The sequence below is a fragment of the Thermobia domestica genome, chromosome 15 (genome assembly GCF_964235325.1).
Source record: "Thermobia domestica chromosome 15, izTheDome1.hap1.1, whole genome shotgun sequence".
In the NCBI taxonomy this organism is placed as follows: Eukaryota; Metazoa; Arthropoda; class Insecta; order Zygentoma; family Lepismatidae; genus Thermobia; species Thermobia domestica.
In genome coordinates, this window is record NC_137468.1 from 85,394,125 (window position 1) to 85,415,076 (window position 20,952).

The 20,952-nt window shown below is 35.4% G+C and overlaps 1 protein-coding gene across 1 annotated transcript in view; it reads left to right on the forward strand.

The window, feature by feature from the left end:
- The window catches only part of LOC145671867 (leucine-rich repeat-containing protein 23-like), a 453,825-nt gene that overhangs the window by 383,563 nt on the left and 49,310 nt on the right, over positions 1 to 20,952 (forward strand). The window contains exon 6 of the mRNA XM_081741092.1: positions 9,624 to 9,754. Coding sequence (XP_081597218.1) covers positions 9,624 to 9,754 — 131 coding nt within the window. The remainder of the gene's footprint in view (positions 1 to 9,623; positions 9,755 to 20,952) is intronic.

Genomic DNA, 20,952 nt, shown 5'->3' on the forward strand with positions numbered 1-20,952 from the left:
ATTATTATTATTATTATTATTATTATTATTATTATTATTATTATTATTTTCAATTTTGAAATGGGTCATCTTGTTTTTGGGACACCGTTTAGAGATAGCATAATTATCGCAAGCTTCATTACCATGTAATCCACCCTAAGGAGAAGCAATTACAGGGCCGAGTGGGGTAATCGTGCGCGTGGGGAATCATGCACATCACATTTCCGAAGTTACGAGCCAAAGAATGAGCTTTCGATTGATGCTACAACCTAGCGGTCGTCACAGGAACTCGCCACATTGAATTACAGGTTAAAATTCGACACATTAACTTTTAATTAAAAGTAAATGAATATACGCATGTTTCAGCGTTTTCGAGAACTCTGCTCCTAAAAGGAGAGAAGAGAGAACTTCTGGAAGTCGTCGAAAGTATATATTTCCCTACTCTTTATTCATACAATTTCATAGCCGGAGATGTGAAATTTGAAATCTAATCTCTTAATTGAAAATAAGTGAAAACGTATTTTAGCGTTGCTGAAAATCCCGATTATATATATATATATATATATATATATATATATATATATATATATATATATATATATATATATATATATATGGTGTCTCTAAAGTCCCTTGACATAGGGTAACTCGGAGAGTTAGTACAAAATATAAGAAGGAAAACTGTCTCCAAATATGATGTTTTCAATCTAAAGTGAAGGAATTTTTAAAATCAGACGAGCCGTTTGGGTTGTACGCTCTTTATCCGCCCATGAAAATGCAACCTGGACCCACAACATAATGTGAATGTGGCCATGTTTGAAGTGGGAGATGACCATTGACAATTTAGCGAAAGAGACAGTAACTTCATTCACTTATGTTGGGTTGGGAGGTGATTCCTGACACCAAGATAAGACAAAAAGTATAGACAATCCTGGGTGCACAAATGCTTTCTTTCGGAGTTATAGGCTGCCGAAAACATGAAAAAATGAACTGTAAAGATCCATAGCTCCAAAACTATGGGACATACCGTAGTCGGGACAAGACTTCATTTAGAAACTAGTATGTGCCCTATCCAAAATATATATGTTTCAGAATCCTGCGGTAATTCCGCAACAATTTTTGTAGAGGTAGTTGGTGAGTACTTCAAATTATATGCCCGTAGCCAAAATCCGTGTGTGTGTGTAGAGAGAGAGAGAGAGAGGAAGGGAGCAGTGAGGGGGGGATTTCTATAATGTTCAAATTTCCAGGTCTTTATTTAGAGAATTCTTAATGTAAAGAAGCCTAGTTTAAGTTAGGAGTGTGAAATTCGGTATAAACTTTACTTAAGAATGATCAAACAATACATGTTTTAGTGCATTATATATTTTATCACAAACACATCTGAAAATTTTCCTTGTATAATCGAACCAAGTAACTTTAGAAGTTGCAAGTTAGCTTCATAGTTTCTTAGCGGATATTAATAATTCATAATCAGACACCTTTCATTAAGAACAGAAAACTTTTCGGAAATTTAAAAAAGAAAAGTTTTTACGAATAAGATATTTTCTCACATTAATTGCTAGAGTAGTCGCTAGATGTCAGGCAATTTCAATCCTACGTTTCTGCCATCTAACGGCGATTAGCCCAACTACAAGAGAAAGTCTTGTTCAATTCCTGTCGGTATCGTCAGTAAACCCAGAATTTGCTATTCACGCAGTAGACGCAATTTCAAGTTAAGATGTTCACATAGACTTTTCCTTTGATGTAGAATCAAAACAACATGTATTCTTACAGAGAATCAAACCCATTATTTGCATGTTATGGGCGATGAAAGTTACCGTTCAACTAACTAACCATTGAAGTTCCTTTCTAAAAGATTGTGTCCCTATCAAATAGACTATTTCAGTACAATCTGAAATTTTATTAGTAAGCAAATTTTATTGTTCCTCTTTTTATAAATATATATCATATTTAAAAAGGTTTGAAGAACCAGTAAGAATTATATTGTTTCTGTAAAATTCTCTTGATTTTGAGTGAATCATACGTTTGCCTTAAAAGTCTAGAAGTTGAACTGTGCCGTCAGCCATATTCACATAATGTTCTACAGTGGCAGTCGGTGAATTGAAATGTCAAGTGGTGCAATAAGAAAACTCGGAGGCAGAAGGTAGAAATTGGACTCAGTAATTTACCAACACAATTGTAATGCAAGCAGTAAGTGGCATATGAAAATAAATCAAATTTGGTTTTTTAAACAATGTAAATTGAACACACTTTATTTACAGTTTGTCTAAGGAAATTTGAGGCACACTGCGGAAACATGTCTGGTGCAAATAACATTGCTTGGTGTAAATTGTTCTGTGAACTTGAACCGGACTTTAGCTTCGCAAATTATAACATCACATACTTCTTTTGCTTCTCTAATATGTGCAGTCCCTAGTCTATTATGTGCAATCAATTTCCCCTCTACTTCGATTTTCTTTTTATGGACTATTTCCTTGGGTCTGTCATAATCAATTTAATCTCTTATCAGATAAATAAAGTATGTCCAAAAATTCACGCTAGAAGTTATTTTGATAGAAAACACAAGTTTATAATAAAAAAAGTGTTTTTTATCGATTCATAAAAAGTATACAGTTAGTATTTCTTTCAGAAAAAATGTTCCGGAGGGGCACGTATTATTTTTACATTATACTATTCTGTTTATTATTATATTATAGTGGTATTATTTTCTTTCTTCCGGGGGCAGTATCCCCCCAAAAACATGTCTGGAAGAAACACTGTTTACAGTATAGAGTTATGTATGGAATAGCATTATTAACTGTTATTGCTTGACGAGCTTCATTTTCGAAGAAGAATGGTCCGATGATGCCTCCAGCCCACAAGCCATATCAAGCAGTAACACGTTATGGATGCATTTGTTTCTCAGCAATCACTTGTGGATTTTCTGAACCACAAATATGACAATTTTGTCGATTAACAAAACCATCAAGTTGAAAATGAACATCATCGCTGAAGATTTTGTTCGAAAAATTAGCATCCACTTGTTCCAGAATCCATTCGAAGAACTCTCTTCGCTGTGGTCAGTAGACTTCAGTTCTTGAGTCAATTGAACTTTTTAAGCATGAAGATGCAAATCTTTGATGAGAATACGATGTAGAGAGCTTCTCAAAATATTCAGTTCTTTACTACGGTACCGAATTGATGTTCCTGGACTCTCAGCAACATTCTCACGAACTGCTTGCATGTTTTGTGTTGAACGACCTGTTGAAGGACGGCCAGAGTATCCTGCACAAATTCATCCAGTCTCCATACTTTTTTTTTTTAATTGATCTCTTCACAGTTGATGAAGTTAAATCATTATTCCGACCATATTTTGTACGAAAAATGCGAACTGTATTTGCCAAAGTTTCATTATTTTTTAAATATTGCTCAACAATGAAAACGCGTTGTACTTTCGTGTAGCGCTCCATTTTTAATAGCCCTGAGCTATCAGCTTTTTTGTTTCGTGTTGTTTTGTTTTCGTTGGCAGCACATTGCCGCACAAATGGTACAAAATTCAAATCTTGCGTGAATTTTGGGACACCCAATATTTCTTTCAAAATTTGAAATGACCTGTTGTGTAGCAGAAAGACATATTTTTCTCTCTTGAAACTGCCAACATTTCTACAAGTGGTCATTACTTTGTTGAAGAAATATTCGTAACTCGGGAATATACTAGTAGATCTTGTAATATGATTCTAAATACTGGCTTATTAATGTTCGGCTTTCAAATGACTATGAAAGAAACCTGCACTACCTATATAAGCGAATAATTAATTCATAGTTGGCATTAGTTTTTATTTGTTTTCTAATCTAGACTACATATTTTTTTTTCTTGTTTTATAATTCTGAAATCACTTTAAAAAATATGTCATTATATTGGTTAGGCTTGAACACAGTTACATGACTACCAGTCTGGTCTTTTAGAAATATGAATACATTAAGTGAATTCCATTAAGTGAATTTGAAAGAGCATTGCAAAAATATGAATACATTAAGTGAAACATCAAGTGAATTTGAAAGAGCATTAAGTGAATACATCAAGTGAATTTGAAAGAGCATTGCAAAAATATGAATACATTAAGTGAATGCATCAAGTGAATTTGAAAGAGCATTAAGTGAATTTGAAAGAGCATTGCAAAAATATGAATACATTAAGTGAATACATCAAGTGAATTTGAAAGTGCATTAAGTGAATACATTAAGTGAATTTGAAAGAGCATTGCAAAAATATAAATACATTAAGTGAATACATCAAGTGAATTTGAAAGAGCATTAAGTGAATTTGAAAGAGCATTGCAAAAATATGAATACATCAAGTGAATTTGAAAGAGCATTAAGTGAATACATTAAGTGAATTTGAAAGAGCATTGCAACGACCAAACTCTTTATCTTCTGGGATATGAGAAAGTAGTCTTAAGTTTCTCTCCAATAATCGCTGCAGAATCTGGTCGTTGTGAGATTGTTGCAACGCAATAGAACTTAGAGACCCTGTAATGAATTGATTCCTTTGTTTTTAAACTGTTTAATGGATTTTTCAATTATAGAAGTGCAAGAGTACATAATATGAAAGCGATACAAAATAACGTTCTTCAGTTCGTTACTAAAGTGATGCCATATTGACTTGATCCCTAGTCTTCCGTTGCAAGCGCTGCTATCGGCTGAAAGAAATTTACTCGCTTTCTCTCGCTTAGCAACAGCTGAACCATTATTGGCTCAACGCGTGGGTGTGAGGGTGTGAGCGTTAGTTCGCATTTTTGCCACGGCTCAAGACATTTTGGCAGCACAATAATATTGTTAATGACAATTTCACTTTTAAAACCGGTCGGTTTCGGAACGTTGCAACAGTAACATTAGCTGCTACTGTATATCTGTCCGAGATAAAATAGTTGCTATCTCAATATTTTGACTTTGGTCTCCGACTACTTTATTTACGAAGGGCTTCATTGTATGTATTACAAGAATTTTTGACGAGATCTTGTATCAGGTTGGTTGGTTCATTTGGAGTTTAATGCATCTTTTGAGCACCAAGACTATATATTAGAGTGGGATTTGAACGATATGAGCGTACCTACTGGAAATTGAACCCTTGTCTCTAGCACTGAAGGCTAATGAGCAGTGTTGCCAACAACCTCTGAACAAAATAGGCTAGATGGCCTTCAGAAATAAGCTTTTTTTACGCAAAAAATGGCTAGATTTTGAACAGATAATCTATGACACATTGTAGATATGAAACCCCTTTTTTGTATGTAAGATTATAAGTGAATTATAGTAAAATTTGTAATGTTGAATTTTATTCGTTGAAAACTAACAAGCAACATACATGACTTTAAATTACAATAAAATCCATCAAAAACTCATCTGATTTGTGAAAGTCAACAGCTATGTTATCAGTCGAAATGAAATAAATCATTGATGATGTAGCAGCTACTAAAGAGCTGAAACTGGATTCACCATCGTTGGATCGTGGATTGATTGTGTTTGGTAGAATGCCATTGTCCCAATTTTCAGTAGTACTTCTACCCACATGAATCATTGTGATTGCATTGAGAGTTTTCAAGCTAACTAGATATCCTATTTGTTTCCTTTAATAAGCAAAAACAATCTCTGTGGCTTGAAGAACCGAACAGTTTACTAAATTTGTAGTAGGAAACCTTCATTCATGCAATGAAATGTCAAAATTAAAATAATTAAAAAGTAGCAAACGGGACCGTTACGGGAGTGACATTGAAATTCATTGTGAGTCTACGAGTATTGTTAAGTAGTTGTAAATCTGTGGGTGGGGAGATAGAAGAAGAATGAAAAACAAGTGATTGTTGTGAACACCCTCTGTCTAGAGAAATCACTTAATACGACAATATATAATGACAAATAGGGTAATTTTTAAAAATTACACTTTATTTTCAAAGAAAAAGTAATTTTAGAATTAATTTAACGGCTAATAAAAAGCCAAAAATTGCAAAAGAGTTCCATAAAATAAGCTACTTTTAAGGCTATAAGCATTTCATAGATTAGTGTAGCTTAATGCCTCTCCAAATAGGCTAAATTGGCATCACAGCTACTGAGAGAGCTAATCTTGTATTAGGTCTAGAGTGAGAGTAGACACGTATTTATTGAGTTTTTCAATAATAATAATAATAATAATAATAATAATAATAATAATAATAATAATAATAATAATAATAATAATAATAATAATAATAATAATAATAATAATGTAGACGTCCAAGGCAGAATGGAAACAAACATATAATCATTGTGTATTACCCGACAAGAATCAAGTTAAAATTGAAACCCCAAATTTTCATCAAAAAGAAATCATTAATCCTTTCGGACCCAGGTGGCAAAAGTGGCACACACGGGTGTCACTTTTTTAATCCGACCCTGTCTTGACATTAATTCGGCCAAATATGGTTGGACCATATTTTATCATACTAGTTTCCTTTTCTTCTGGGTGTCGAATTTCTTTCTCAAATTTCAGCTCAAAGTCAAAAATTCGAGAATTTTTGAATTTTGATTTTCTTTTTTCTTCTTTCCCTGTAACTTCCTTCGTTGGATACCTAATTGGACTGGTATCAATTGATGAGTTTGGTGCAAGAAAGGCGTAAGTCTGAAACATGCAGTTGCATAAAGACGATCTTGAAAATTTAAGTAATGTTTTTTTTTCTTACATAAAACAATGTAATATTCAGCATTTTATTCCGATATTGAATTGAAATATTACCAGAAGGTTAAACAAGCATGGCAAAAGCCACAAATGCGTTTGATGCAAAAGGGCGTAAACTCGCTTATCCTTTTATTACATCAAACTCTTCAATTGGACCGGCCCTAGCGCAGTGTTGCCAACTATGGAAATTAAATTTCCCTAAATTTTGGGCAAACATTTCTAAATTTTCGATTTTTAAAATAAATCCATACCTATACGTCCGAGCGCAAGTCAATTTACGCAAGTCGAACATAGATCCTTACTGAACAAAAGCGGGTACAGATCGTTACAATGGCGTAATTACGGGGCGCATGAAAAATTTGTATTTAGTTTCTAACCCTTGATTTTTTAAAGTTTTTTTCTACTTTTCTGTTTACCGTAATCTATCTTTTGTAATTAGAAGCTTGGTTTCTTAAATATTGCCATGATAGTTGTAGGATATATTAGTGGTGTACCAATTATGTTTATTTTAAGATAGACTGCATCTGTTTGGTAGCAGTGTTGCCAGCTACAGAAAATTCCCGATTTTAGGGGAAAATTTTGGAAACATTCCCTGTTTTGTCTGTATTATTTTCCTCTTGTTTTTACATTGGAACAAACGTACCACTGTCTGAAAGCCTCTTCCTTAGTTTACACAACGCATCATAAAAAGTTTCAGTTGGATAATTAGGGGAAGTACAGTTGAGTTTATAATAAACCATGTTCTGTAAATGTTAAGAAAATGGTGAATTTCTGAGGTAGAATGAGAGACTGTTTTTTTTTTTTTTTTAATCATGCTTACTTTGTTAGATATCGTCATGATACTTCTAGGATATATTAGTGGGGTACCAAGGTTTATTCTCAGATAGTTTGTGTCTGTCTGGTGGCAGTGTTTCCAGCCAAAACTACTCCGGTTTTTAGGTGAAAATTTCGGAAAATTTTCCTTTTCCCCTCTATTATTTCCCTTTTGCTGCCTACATTGGAACAAATGTACCTCTATTTGAAAGCCTCCTCTTTGGCCTACAGAAAGCACCACACCATGAAAAGCTTTAATAGGATAATTAGGAAAGCTGTAGACCCGGCATATCTGTTGATTTTTGCTTCTGAGGCGTAAAAGGTGTCAAAATTTTATGTGTATGATGACAGAGAATTTTTTCTTTCTCTCTTTGTATGGCAGCCATCAACTTAAGGTTTTCACTGTACCTTGCCAACACTTCAAAGATTTTTTGGGTAACTTGCACCAATGTTGCAATTGCAACACTCGTGCCAGCTACAAAAGATCTTGAATTTCGGTTAGGGAATTTTTTGTAAATTTTTACCCTATATTTTCCTCAATAATTTCTTTCCCGTTGGCAACACTCAATGTAACTTACACCAAAAAAAAATGCCACGTCACTCTTTCAAAAAATCAAGATCTTAACCATATTAATCGGGTAAAATTTTATTGAACAATGTCACTAACTGAAAATGTAGGAAAACGCCAAAAATGACCTTGGTTCGAAAGGGTTAGTTTCCAAAATTCAACACCAACAACATTCAGTCATCATTCGCAGAAAAACTAGACAAAAGTCAAGCAAAAAATTAACGAAAACCTAAAAGCAAATTAATCGAAACTACAAAGAACAAAGTCCTATATGCAAACACAGAAAACACTCATGGTGGAGAGAAGAATGTGAACAAGCAATGAAATTACGTCAGCAAGCATACCTCAATTGGAACAGCAAGAAAAACAGAAAGCAACTATAAAACTTTCAATTCTATCAGGAAAGAGACAGCAAAATTTATCAGACAAATCAACAGAAAATACGAAAGATATCAGCTCCTTTGGAATCGAGAAAGATTTTCACAAAATAACATGCTTAACTTATATACATCAACCGTATAATTTTTGCTTCAAAAAGACGAACAACTTTCAGTAAACAATCAAGAAAATTGCCAACAACTTATAATATATCTTGGAGAAAAAATCTTTGATTCCCTGGAACCAACACAAGAGACTTCAATCAAAGAAACCGGAACAAACAAATCCAAATTCATCGACACCAGACAAAGGAAAAATCATCAGACAGGTCAAGAGACTTAGAAACAACAAAGCACCCGGCCAGAATTGAATCAAATCAGAAATCTTACAAGTAGAAAGACCAAAACTATATATAAAATGAAAATTTACCAACATTATACACAGTATGTGGTTGAACAGAACAGATTCCAGAGGATTAGAAAAAAAAATGCATTAATCCACCCGTTACATAAGAAAGGAGACAACAGATGTAAACGACTTAGTATAGAGAAATCTCATTATTACCAGTCATATACAAGATTTTATCCCGCTGATAGGGCACAAGAACAGCTAGAGCCTAGAACCTAAAATAGCAAAATATCTAACAGGTTTCAGACTAGGCAGGTCATGTACAGAGCAAATCCTCAATCTAAAGCTAATCTTGAGACATCAAAGAAATTATAGCAAAAATTTAGTTTCTAGCCACATTCGTTGACTTCAAGAAAGTCTACTAGTCGATTGACAGAGAAAGCATTGTTCCAAATACTGAAAGAAGAAGGCTTAGACATCGAAACTTTTGCAATCATAAACATACATTAGCAAGCACAAAGTCAGAATTCAAATTTATGGGAGAAATTTTCAGAATTATTGGAAATAAAGACAGGAGTAAGATAGTGAGATGGACTCGGTCTCTTGAACTGTATCCTAGACAGAGTTATATACAGGAATGGCGCGAACAAAGAGAAGCCTTCGGAATTAACCAATCAAACACATTAGATAGAGGAAAAATACATACAAATTGCCTAGCATTTGCAGATGATATAGTGGTCTTAACTCGACATATTCCAACAGCCAGAAAACAGATCGAGTTTCTAAGAGAAACAACAGAATTTTTAGTGTTCATTAAATAATTAATTATAAGCTTATTTTTCTTCTTTCCAGTAAATCAAATTAAAGAAGTGGTAGGGATGAATGAGTATTTTTTGGAGAACCTTTCTACACTGGATTTGAGAGGTAATTCGCTGACGAAACTAACTGGTATAGTCTTTAACCGACTGGAAGAACTGTATTTGGTAAGTTTTGTTAATGGCTTGTTTAACATAGTATTGACTTTGTTGATAATTCCATTCATCTACTGTCTTAAAGTGAGCTTTTAAATGGAGCTACTACAAAACTTCAAAACTATTTTTCATTTTAGTAAACGTTGGCAGTTGACTATCGTAAGGTCTCAAAAAAATATGCCTGAACTCATGAGATCGTCGCTGACGAGTTTGAAATTATGTGAGTGTGATGTCAGACTGGTGATGTGAGCGTGAGGTCGAATGAGTGTAATGTCAGATTGGAGATGTGATCATGAGTTCGAGCGAGTGTGATGTCAGACTGGTGATTTGAGCGTGAGGTCCAGTGAGTGCAATGCTGAAACGGTAGTGTGAAGTCGAGTAAGGGAGTGTAGGGGTGGTACAGAGACCGAGATGTCTCGTGTTGTCTCAAAATTTCGAAATGAGACCGAGACGGACGTTTATAAATCGAAACGATTCCAAAACAAATACTGAGACTTACTTAAGACCAGACCAAGAGAGACACTTGTAGTTCGAGACGATACCAAGACTAAGTTCAGTCTCGAAAGTCTCGGTCTAGTCTCGAGTATTGACAAAAATGCTAAAATCATATTTACTCAAAATTCTTGCATTATTTAGTTACTATTGCTCTTGGATGGCTGCAGTCATAGGCGTATGCACGGAAGAAAAGGGAACAATGACACCTCGGATAACGTGGTATATCGAAAATGTTTTGAACGTAATTTTGAGTTCAGATTCAATATATTTTATTCCCTTCCCTGTCAGTTTAGTTGATCAAAGACTATGTTGTCAACATGTTTCGAAACCTAATTTCATACAGCAAGTACATAAGGTTCTAATCTCCCAATATTAATATTCTACACAGTTCAGGAATTATCTATAGAAAAGTATGTCTAACATTTCTTATTGCTTTACTACAACTGCTCGTATCAGAAGTGGTACCAACTTTCCTTTGAAATTGCTGGTAAAATCTTCAGATTTGAGAAGAATGTCGCAGAAATTTCAGAATAGGGTAAGGCAAAATTATCAAGAGAAAAAAAGTACCAATTTAACCAAGAGAATTGCAGCTATCAACAGTATTTTACATTAAAAATAGGTAACAAACTGTATATTAATAGTTTTAAAAGCAAACTGAAAAGAAAAAAAGAAAAATTTTCTAGCCAACAATAAAAATGCTACAAATAGTTTCTCTCTCGCGCGGATTGTAGTTTGAGATACAATCCAAATATTTGTTGTGAAATTATGGATTCAGTACGTTATCTAGAATGTGGGATATAATAACATCGATTCAACAGGAAGGAAATAAACTATAGTACTGGCGTTGATTGATTAGAGATTCATTGTATAGCTAATGTGAGTTATGATTTCTTACTTAAAGATTGATTTGAATCACTACTCGGGTTTTATTCAAGGATTGATTTACCAGCTGAAGATTAGGATTAAATCTACGAACACACACGCAGGAAGTATGAGTGTTAGTCACTTAGCTGTGGATAGAAATGGGACCTACAATAATTCTCCAGCCAAGAATGAAGTGAGGAAAAAAAGAAGAAAGAGGAAACAACAGGCTGCAAACTGATCACTCGTACTTACATTTTCAATTTCACACAATGTATTTCGAGACGAGATCGAGAATTGATCTCGAGACCGAGACCCAAAACGAGTCAAGCATCTGTTGATCGAGAAGAGACCGAGATGACAATTTTTGACTTGAGGCGAAACCGAAAAAGGGGCTATTTGTTAACCGAGACTGTATGAAGTCTCGTATCGATATCAACCCAAAGTGATGTAATTGTGAGATCGAATGAGTGTGATGTCAGGGTGATGATGATGTGAGCATCAAGTCGAAATGATGTGAGCGTTAGGTCGAGTGAGTGTGATGTCAAACTGATGATTTGATATTGTCGAAGTAATTTGAGTGTGAGGTGTAGTGAGTTTGAAGTCACTGGTAATATAAGGGTGCCATCAAAATGATGTGAGATTCAGGTTGAGTGAACATAATATCGAAATGATATTGAGTGAGATAGAGCGAGCATGATGTTGGGTTCTTGATGTAAGCATGAAATCATTTGAGAGTGTGATCGAAATCATGCGAAAGCGTGAGGCTGAGTAAGGGTGAGGTGAGGATAAAGTTGAATAAGTTTACTCCAAAGACCGTAAAAGTAGTTGTGTTAGAAAAGAAAGAATGAATATACCAAGTATTACCACGGGTGGTTCTGTAATGTAATCACAGTCCCGTGTCTTCACAATTAATACAAAAATAGCTAATATAATTAATTTTGGACATTTATTCTGTATAGGAATGAGAAGCGACCGAATAAAAAATTTAGCTATTTTAATATGAAGTCTGCAAGACTGATTGATGTCAATGAGAGATTTGGTATCATAATGTAAGTTGCGATGCTTGACAACCCTCTGTTCACTTGTTTTAGCTTGACTCTTTCTCGCATTCGTCTAACAAGTAGACTCCACCACTTCGCCGTTGCGTTAGCAAAAGGAAACAACTACTGTCCTAGAGTAGGGTTGAATATAAGACACTGACAAAAATTTTAGCTGCTAATGAGCAGTAGAAATATGGAGAAAACGAAATAGAAACATGAATGTGGGAAAGCCAAGTACAATATAATTTGATAGTTGCAAGACCGATATTTTTTTGGAAATAGATGGAGGAACAATAGTTATGACTTCAACTATGTAAATCGAATTAGGAGGGATGTTTTTATGGCATTCCAGATCATGGCCGCCATTTTGAAATCCGCCATATTGGATCGACGTCAACTTTTTCAAATGGAAAGAGGGTCATGTGAGGTATGAAACAACAATGATTTTTTCCACCCAATCTCATACACTAATTAGTTTGTCTATATCTAGAAGGGTTTACAACTTGCAGTTCTTTGAATGTTGAAAAATTCGTTGTCTGTAGCAAATAACAGACAACTACAGTGGCAATGAACAAAGCTCCAGAGACAGCATTCTTACAGAGCAAAATTACGGCAATGCAAGAAATGCAAGTCCTTAGCATTCATAAAGTAGTTCTGATCTCGCCACTTCGTGTGTGCGTTTGTAAATTCAAACTATAACTATAAGCAGTTGGGGCAGCACGATGAAGAGAATAGCAATATTAGTTGCTAATGGCATTCCTGGTCGTAGCAGCTACGGTATAAGTTAGGAGCTTACCTGCATCGTGTACCATTCTACAGCGACAAACTCTTTGTAAGGAGACAAGTGCAAAAAATATATTATTCCCACTGTCAGTTCTATTCGTGAACTTGGAAGTGTTTGAGAAATAGTTATTTCGTTTATTGCATTGTGTCTGTAATTCTGTGAGGTGCGTACGTGTGTGCGTGTTAGGGAAAGTGTGTGCAGGCAACAAATATAGACTAAAAAACGACACACCATGGCGTCAAATAAGGCAAACATTATCATGTACTTCTTGCAGCAGTTGTAGACATTACGGTTCAAGCACAAAGATATCAGAATAGGAAAGAGTAATCGCGGATGACATAATTGGATTCCTAGCGGATGAAGAACTGGGATTCGAAATGGAATACACTGTAGATATTCTAGAGGAGGCACATCAAGAATCTACTGTAGAAGAGGAAGGGGTAATCACACAACAGATTCCGAAGATGCCGACAGAACACTAAGTGTCAGATGCAACAGACCGTGGTCAGTCACTTCCATCACCATCGAAACGCAAGAAAGGTGATTCACTCTCGGTTGAGAAGACGAAGCAAATTATTAATTACATGACACAACAACCAAACCACGGTAAAAAGACAATATTAACCGATTTCGCATTAGCGAGTGGACCTACGATCGTGTTGTTTAAAAACAAAATACAGGACTTTCATTCGAAGTCAAGCGTTCCCTTTTACAGGAGGCATTGTACGTGCAGTTTACCCACGCACGTGAAGTACTTTTGCAAACGGTATCAGACAGTGATCTTCAGCGAATGGCATGCCACGTTGCGCGTGATATTGGGTATGAACAGTACTCGGAGGCCTGGCTACTGAACTTCAAACGACATTATAATATCGGACTACGGAAAGTGACAACCTTTAAAACAAAACTTCAACATGAGCGCCAGCCACACTTAATGCAGGCTGCTAAAGAGTACGTTCACAGCATCAAACAGACGTTCCGTAATTTTGAGTTTAAGTATGTCTGTAATGCTGACCAAAGTGGTTTTCAATTTGAAATGCATCGCCCGAGAACTTTGGATATTAAAGGCAAAAGGAAAATTGAGGCTCTTGCAATAAGTGTAAATACTATGACTAGGGATGGTACCGAGACCGAGACTAGTCTCGGTCTCGTCTCGGTATCGTCTCGAATTATCGAGACGAGACCGAGACCGAGACGGCCTTTTATATACCGAGACGAGACCGAGACCGAGACTGCCTTTTATCTACCGAGACCGAGACGGGGCTCTATAAATCGAGACGAGACCGAGACGAGACTTAGGCCAGTCTCGAAAGTCTCGGTCTCGTCTCGAATATTGATATAGACAACTATTAAGATTGAACTTTACTCAAAATTTCTTTCGTTGCTGTATTAGGTAATATGGGAACGGTTGACTAATGTTTAGGGGATGGCTATCAGACTGAAGCCCCTCCCGAAATAGATTTGTGATCATTTTTTCGCATTGCACGTACAACACAAATATTTCTTACTCGTTATTACGCCTCTCCCGAAACAAAATCCACTGCTGATGTGTATAGTCATCTCTGTCTGTCTCTCCCTCTCTCAACCTATATATATATATATATATATATATATATATATATATATATATATATATAGCGGATCCAGGATATGATCGAGGGAGGGGCTAAACCATAGTTTGACATTTTATCCAGTGTAAACAAAGAAGTAGGATTGAAGTCCATTTTATACAGTGTATAGCTGAGCGTCAAGGGGAGGTATAACCCCTTTAACACTCCCCTTGCATCTTCGCCTGTATATCATATTTAATATAAGTAAAAGGAAGAGTTTGTTTGTCTGTGTGTCTGCGTGCCTGTCTTTCTGATTGCCTGTGTGCGGCCTGGGGACCAGACGAGAGTCCAAGAGTTACGAAATTTGGGTGACAAGTATCATGTCCCAGGCCTCAGATCAAGAAAAAGCGTCACCCCATTCAGCTGCGGGCCGGAGTTCACAGGAGGGATACCGAGACATGTAAAAATAATACAAAATGACCGATATTAGTGTCAAATACATAGTTTTCGCGGTTGCTGAGATAGGACCTCTCCCACAGACCTTGACTTCCAAATACTGGTCCCATGCGAAAAATGGGTATTTCATCTAGTTATATATAATAGTCATATATATTAAAAATGCTGATTTTTTTTAACATGCTGTGTGAAATATGGAAGGGGAAATTCTAGATACTCTGCAATACCACTAAATAAACAAGCAATGTTACCAACGCAACATAAAGTTGTAATTTCTCAAATTGCACTACGTTTGATGTTACATAATTCTGTTCAGTTAATTTAGTTTAGTGCGTGGGTTTTCTCGGGGTTCTCCCGTTTCCTCCCACTTTATTCATTCCACCATTTCATTCATCTCTCATCATCACAGTCTCCTTTAGCCTAACCGGCATAACCGTGGGACGTAAAACTGAAAAATTTCATTTCATTTTTTAATTGAGTTTAATGCCTCTTTCAGCAGCGAGGTTATATGAGACTGAACCTACTGATTAACGTTGGATCTAAACCACACGAGCTCCCGCCGGGAATCTAACCCGGGTCTCTCACGCCATAGGCTACCTGCTTAGCCACGAAAGAGCTATATTTCTAATTTAGATATTAAATTAAACCACAAAAACACATATATTATTCAGTGTAACAAAGGACAATACATATCACTAACATCTACATTTTGGAGATCTCTAATAACTCAAATAGCAGGAACATTATAACATTAGTGTTCAGTAGTTTTAATTACAACAAGTCGCAGTTACATTATTTTATGCAGTGTTGCGAACTTAAATATATTGCTAAATATTATTATCAATATAGTGCAAATAACGTAGCTAAAGTGCAAAATATTTTAAAATTACTCGTAATTTGTTTTATGGTGCAAGAATATTTTCCAAACACGATGTTTTTCATAGTCTTTGGGCTACTTATAATGTTAATGTCAAAGTTTTCGTTCCAGCAATACATGTAAAAGCAAATTGTAACTGAAATTAAACGTAATTGACAACTTTTCAGTAGCACTAGTTGTTGTTATCCCTAAGCCTTAGGCCTGGTGTATTTTTTAGATTAAAACACTGCTTTATTAAAATTTTAAATACACCCTAACTGCATTTCATTTGTTATAGTTTGACCACCGACCACCTCAAACTCGATCCATACCATATAGCTATATGCAATTATTCAAAGACTTACAGTTAGTAATACACATTGTGTTGATTTTTGGTTTGTTTTGTTTTAGTTTAACGTCTCACGATTATGCTAGGGCGGCCAAAGGAGACGTGGAGTTACTGATCATAGTGGAATCCGAAAAACTTCGGTCGTTGAACATTACCGCCACCGGGAATCGAACTCGGGACCATGCGAACCAAAATCAAGCGTACTAGGCATTATAGCAAATGGGGGTTCTTACAGTGTGTTGATTTAAATAATTGAGTCAGTGTTGCCAAATCAGAAGATCAAAAAGTAGCGTGTCTGTGCTTCAAAAGTAGAGGATATGAACTATTTGTAGCCCCAATATATAGAAATGAATTATTTGGCAACTAATGACTGATACTAATGAAATAATGTTTAAAATAGACCGGAAAATGTGATGCACATATTGCAAGACGAAATTATGATCGATAGACGAAAACAATTTTAGATTGTATACCACGTGACAAAAACAGCCTAGGAAATGTCCGCATACAAGAAATTGTGACAAAATCAGGAACCACTGGGGAGTAACCTGGAAAAGAATTACCCAAGATAGATAGTTGTAGAGAAAGCTTGGGAAGACTTCATCCAGCAGTGGATTGATAATGCTTGATTATGATGATGGTGATGATTTTATATCGAGACCTCAGAGGTAAACTAAACCAAGTCATAATTTCGTAATTTTATAGGAGAAGCGAAAAACCGGTTCCTTAACTAAGATCTATAATACTGTTTTTCAAATTATACTAAGTAGTTACAAAGCAGTAAGATGGCTTTAGACTTACATTATTACACCACTAGAAAAAACATAGTCTATTAAAAAAAGTATTCTAACTCAATTTGACCAAAAAGTGACTTAACATAGTCTACCACTAATGTTCATATATACTGTATAAATTTACTAGGTAAGGTAGGGTAAAATTGGATCCAAAATTTTAACGAAAGTCATACAGAGAAAAAAAATATTTTTGACTATTTAATACTTCATGTTGCTGCAAACTACGAAAATGAATACAAAAGAAAACTAGAAAGTTAAGAATCACTTGTTTTGGCGAGAGAGAGAAAATAGATACAGCTAGCTCGAATTACCTATATACTTATATAATATGTATGTTCATATTTCGCAAGTAATTTTCAATCAATATAAAATTTCAACGTAATGAACGCACGATTGGTTTTTTCGAATAAAGATCACATGCACCGCTAAGAGCTCAGGAATAAGCTTAATCTATGTTACGGCAGTGGATGTACGTATGCGTATGTAATGCATTACAACTTTAGGAACTTGTATAAGAAACAGAATGTACTTAAATTTAGACGCGAACTATGCGAAACATCTGACTTCGAATTTAACTTGTTTCGTGATGCAACCCGAGGCCACACATAGCAAAGATGAGTGCCGTAGTTCCCACCACAAAGTTCAGGAATTTCGTGTTATAAGGTATCAATTAAACACGTATATGTGAAACGGTAATAAAGCATTTGATCATTTTTAAACAAAATATATTGTAGTAAAAATTTACCCTATTTGTTCAGATAATGAACGTTATATTATGTTTTTAAAATGACAGTCAAAACAGAATGTATTGGATAATAAATGAGAAATTGTAAAATTTCAATTTCGGTACGATTAAATACATTCATGCTGCTATGTGTTCCGTTATTCGTTAGAATGTATTGAACAATTCTTACTCTATCATCATCATAGGTATTCTGCCTTTATTGGCAGGTCACTTACTCTAAGGAAGGAAATAAACTACTATATAGTATTGAAGTTAATTTAATAGAGTTTAATTGTATAAGCAGTACTGAGGCCATATGAGAAAGTCTTTTGCTGAAAGTGAAATATGGGTTACTATTAGAATTTTATCCCAGATATAGTATACCCACTGATGATTGAAACTGGAACACACGCATGGAAGGAATCAGCGCTAGCAAATTAGCTCTGAAGAAGTACACCACACTATAATTCTAAGTCTAGAATAAGGCCAAAAATAAGAAGCAGAAACGATAGACTTTACAATAATAATACTTTTATAATTTTAATTTCACCTATTTATTACGAGACTTTCGAGACGAGACCGAGACGAGACCGAGATTTGGCCCTCGAGACCGAGACCGAGATCGAGACAAGCATTTGTTGACCGAGACGAGATCGAGACCGAGACGGCGATTTTTGATTCGAGACGAGACCGAGACCAAGACAGCTATTTTTAAACCGAGACGAGACCGAGACTGTACAAAGTCTCGTCTCGTCTCGTCTCGATACCATCCCTAGCTATGACACATTCCTACACAATCATGCCTTTTAATTAATTTAAAGGGAAATTTAGTTGGTAAACTGTTCATTGTTCTCCAGGAAAAGAACGGAATAGTGCCAGTAACATTGCAGACTGGATTTAATAGTTAGTGCAGAGACTTGGCAATACATTTGGCATCAACATCTAGTAAAATTTCCGTTCAAAACTGCATGAAAGAGATACTATTGTCACTCTGCATTCCGTTGTGTACAATCAATTTCTGTCTCCTCGCTTCACGGGAATGACTCAATAAGCATTTTGTAAATCAGTATATATTGATGAGCCGATCTAATGATTCGAGGTGCCGAAGAAGCACGCTTTCAATATTTCCGGCATTAACTTTTGTGATATTTGTGACGCTTCATTTTTTATTAGGTGCTCATGGTGCTGTGCAAAATTCTGTTTTGACCATTTTAAGAATGCTGAGGACTTGCATTTTTTGCATTGCCGTAATTTTGTCCAGTAAGAATGCTATCTCTGGAGCAATGTCCATTGTCCCTGTAGTTATCTGTTATCTACTACAAACAACGAATTTTTCAACATTCAAAGAACTGTAAGTTGTAAACCGTTCTAGATATAGACAAACTAATTAGTGTATGAGATTGGGTGGAAAAAATCATTGTTGTTTCATACCTCACATGACCCTCTTTCTATTTGAAAATGTTGACTTCGATCCAATATGGCGGATTTCAAAATGGCGGCCATGATCTGGAGTGCCATTAAAACATCCCTCCTATCTCGATTTACATAATTGAGGTCATAACTATTGTTCCTCCATCTATTTCAAAAAAGATATCGGTCTTGCAACTGTCAAACTATATTGTATTTGGCTTTCCCAAATTCATGTTTCTATTTCGTTTTTCCATATTTCTAGTGCTCATTAGCAGCTAAAATTTTTGTCAATATTTTACATTCAACCCTACTCTAGGACAGTAGTTGTTTCCTTTTGCTAACGCAACGGCGAAGTGGTGAGGTCTACTTGTAAGTCAGAAAGCACCATTTAAACGTCTATTTTTACGTAGAAGATAATTTATTATTATTATTATTATTATTATTATTATTATTATTATTATTATTATTATTATTATTATTATTATTATTATTATTATTATTATTATTATTTACGAATATTCTTGAGCAACTTTTTGAATTGATTTATCTCTGAAATGTTATGATGAAAGAAAGCACGTGAAACTACAGACAAATATGTTAAGTGTTAGACCTATTATTAAATAATTAGACAAATAAATAATTATTAAATACCAATAAACAATTAATAGGAAATTAGGATTTAGATTTCTGGGTTTTCGGTATCTAAGGCCATTTAGCCCATCACGTTTGAGGAATGACGTTCCTCGGCGGGCATATTATCCGGGGAAAGGGGAGGAAGAAGGGATTGGGAAGGGAGGAAGCGGCCTGGGATCTATAAGTTAGGTACCACCCGGCATTTGGTTAGTGTGAATGAGGAAAGCCCAGGAAAACCTCATTCAGGATGACTGGCCTGAAAAAGCGTTTTACAGTTTTTGACCGAGTGCCCCCACCGGGAATCGAAACCGGGACCGCTCGCACCGAAGGCGAGAGCGTTAGCGACTACGCTACGCGGGGAATTGTCTAGTCGTGTAGGATAGGTGTAAGCCTATGGTCACAGTGGATCCGACTTTCTCCGATTTTTTAGTCTGACATACTCTGACGACATCGGTGAAATAAACAAATGATTGAGAAAAGTGTACGTAGTCAGATCGGCGCCGACATGGTCTGGCGACTACGGCCGACTTCTACCGACCACCAATCGGGTACTAAGTCGGAGAACACTCACGGGGGTTAATAAATTCGATCCCCGCTAGCCTTAAAGAATTTAATATATATTTCGGAGCTTTCTCGTTGGATATATGGTTAGCCAACACATCTTCCGCATGGGATACTAGGGTTCGATTCCTGATATGAGCACGTGTGAATCAGATTCAACACTAAACAGTATGACTTGGTGTTGGAAATGAATGGTCGAATAGATTCTCATTTGATTTAAAAGCGATGGAATAAATATAAATCGAATAAATATAGGAGAAATGAGACTAGTTAACTTTTCATCACTTCTTATTTTTTCTTTCTTTTCTTTTTGCTTTTTTTTTTTTTTTTTTTTTACCCATTTGAAATTGCATTGTTAGGTAACCAAATTATTTGTACAAAGTCAATGAACAAATTTATTTTGAGAAAATAGTTTGTGTTGACAATCCACTTCTTGAAATTCTTTGTGCTGAGTAATGTACATATTTAAAACCAATGTTTTCCATTGTTGAAGCTTTGCTTTTAGTATACGTAAATTTGATTTTAACTACTCGCTAAGAAAAAACAATACGTTCATTATAAAATTTATTAACGTGTAACAGTTTCGCCAATTATCACTTTGGCACACTATCTAGTGTCTGATGAAGCCAAAGTGGCGAAACTGTTACACGTTAATAAATTTTACGCCACTGTTAACGTGTAACAGTTTCGCCAC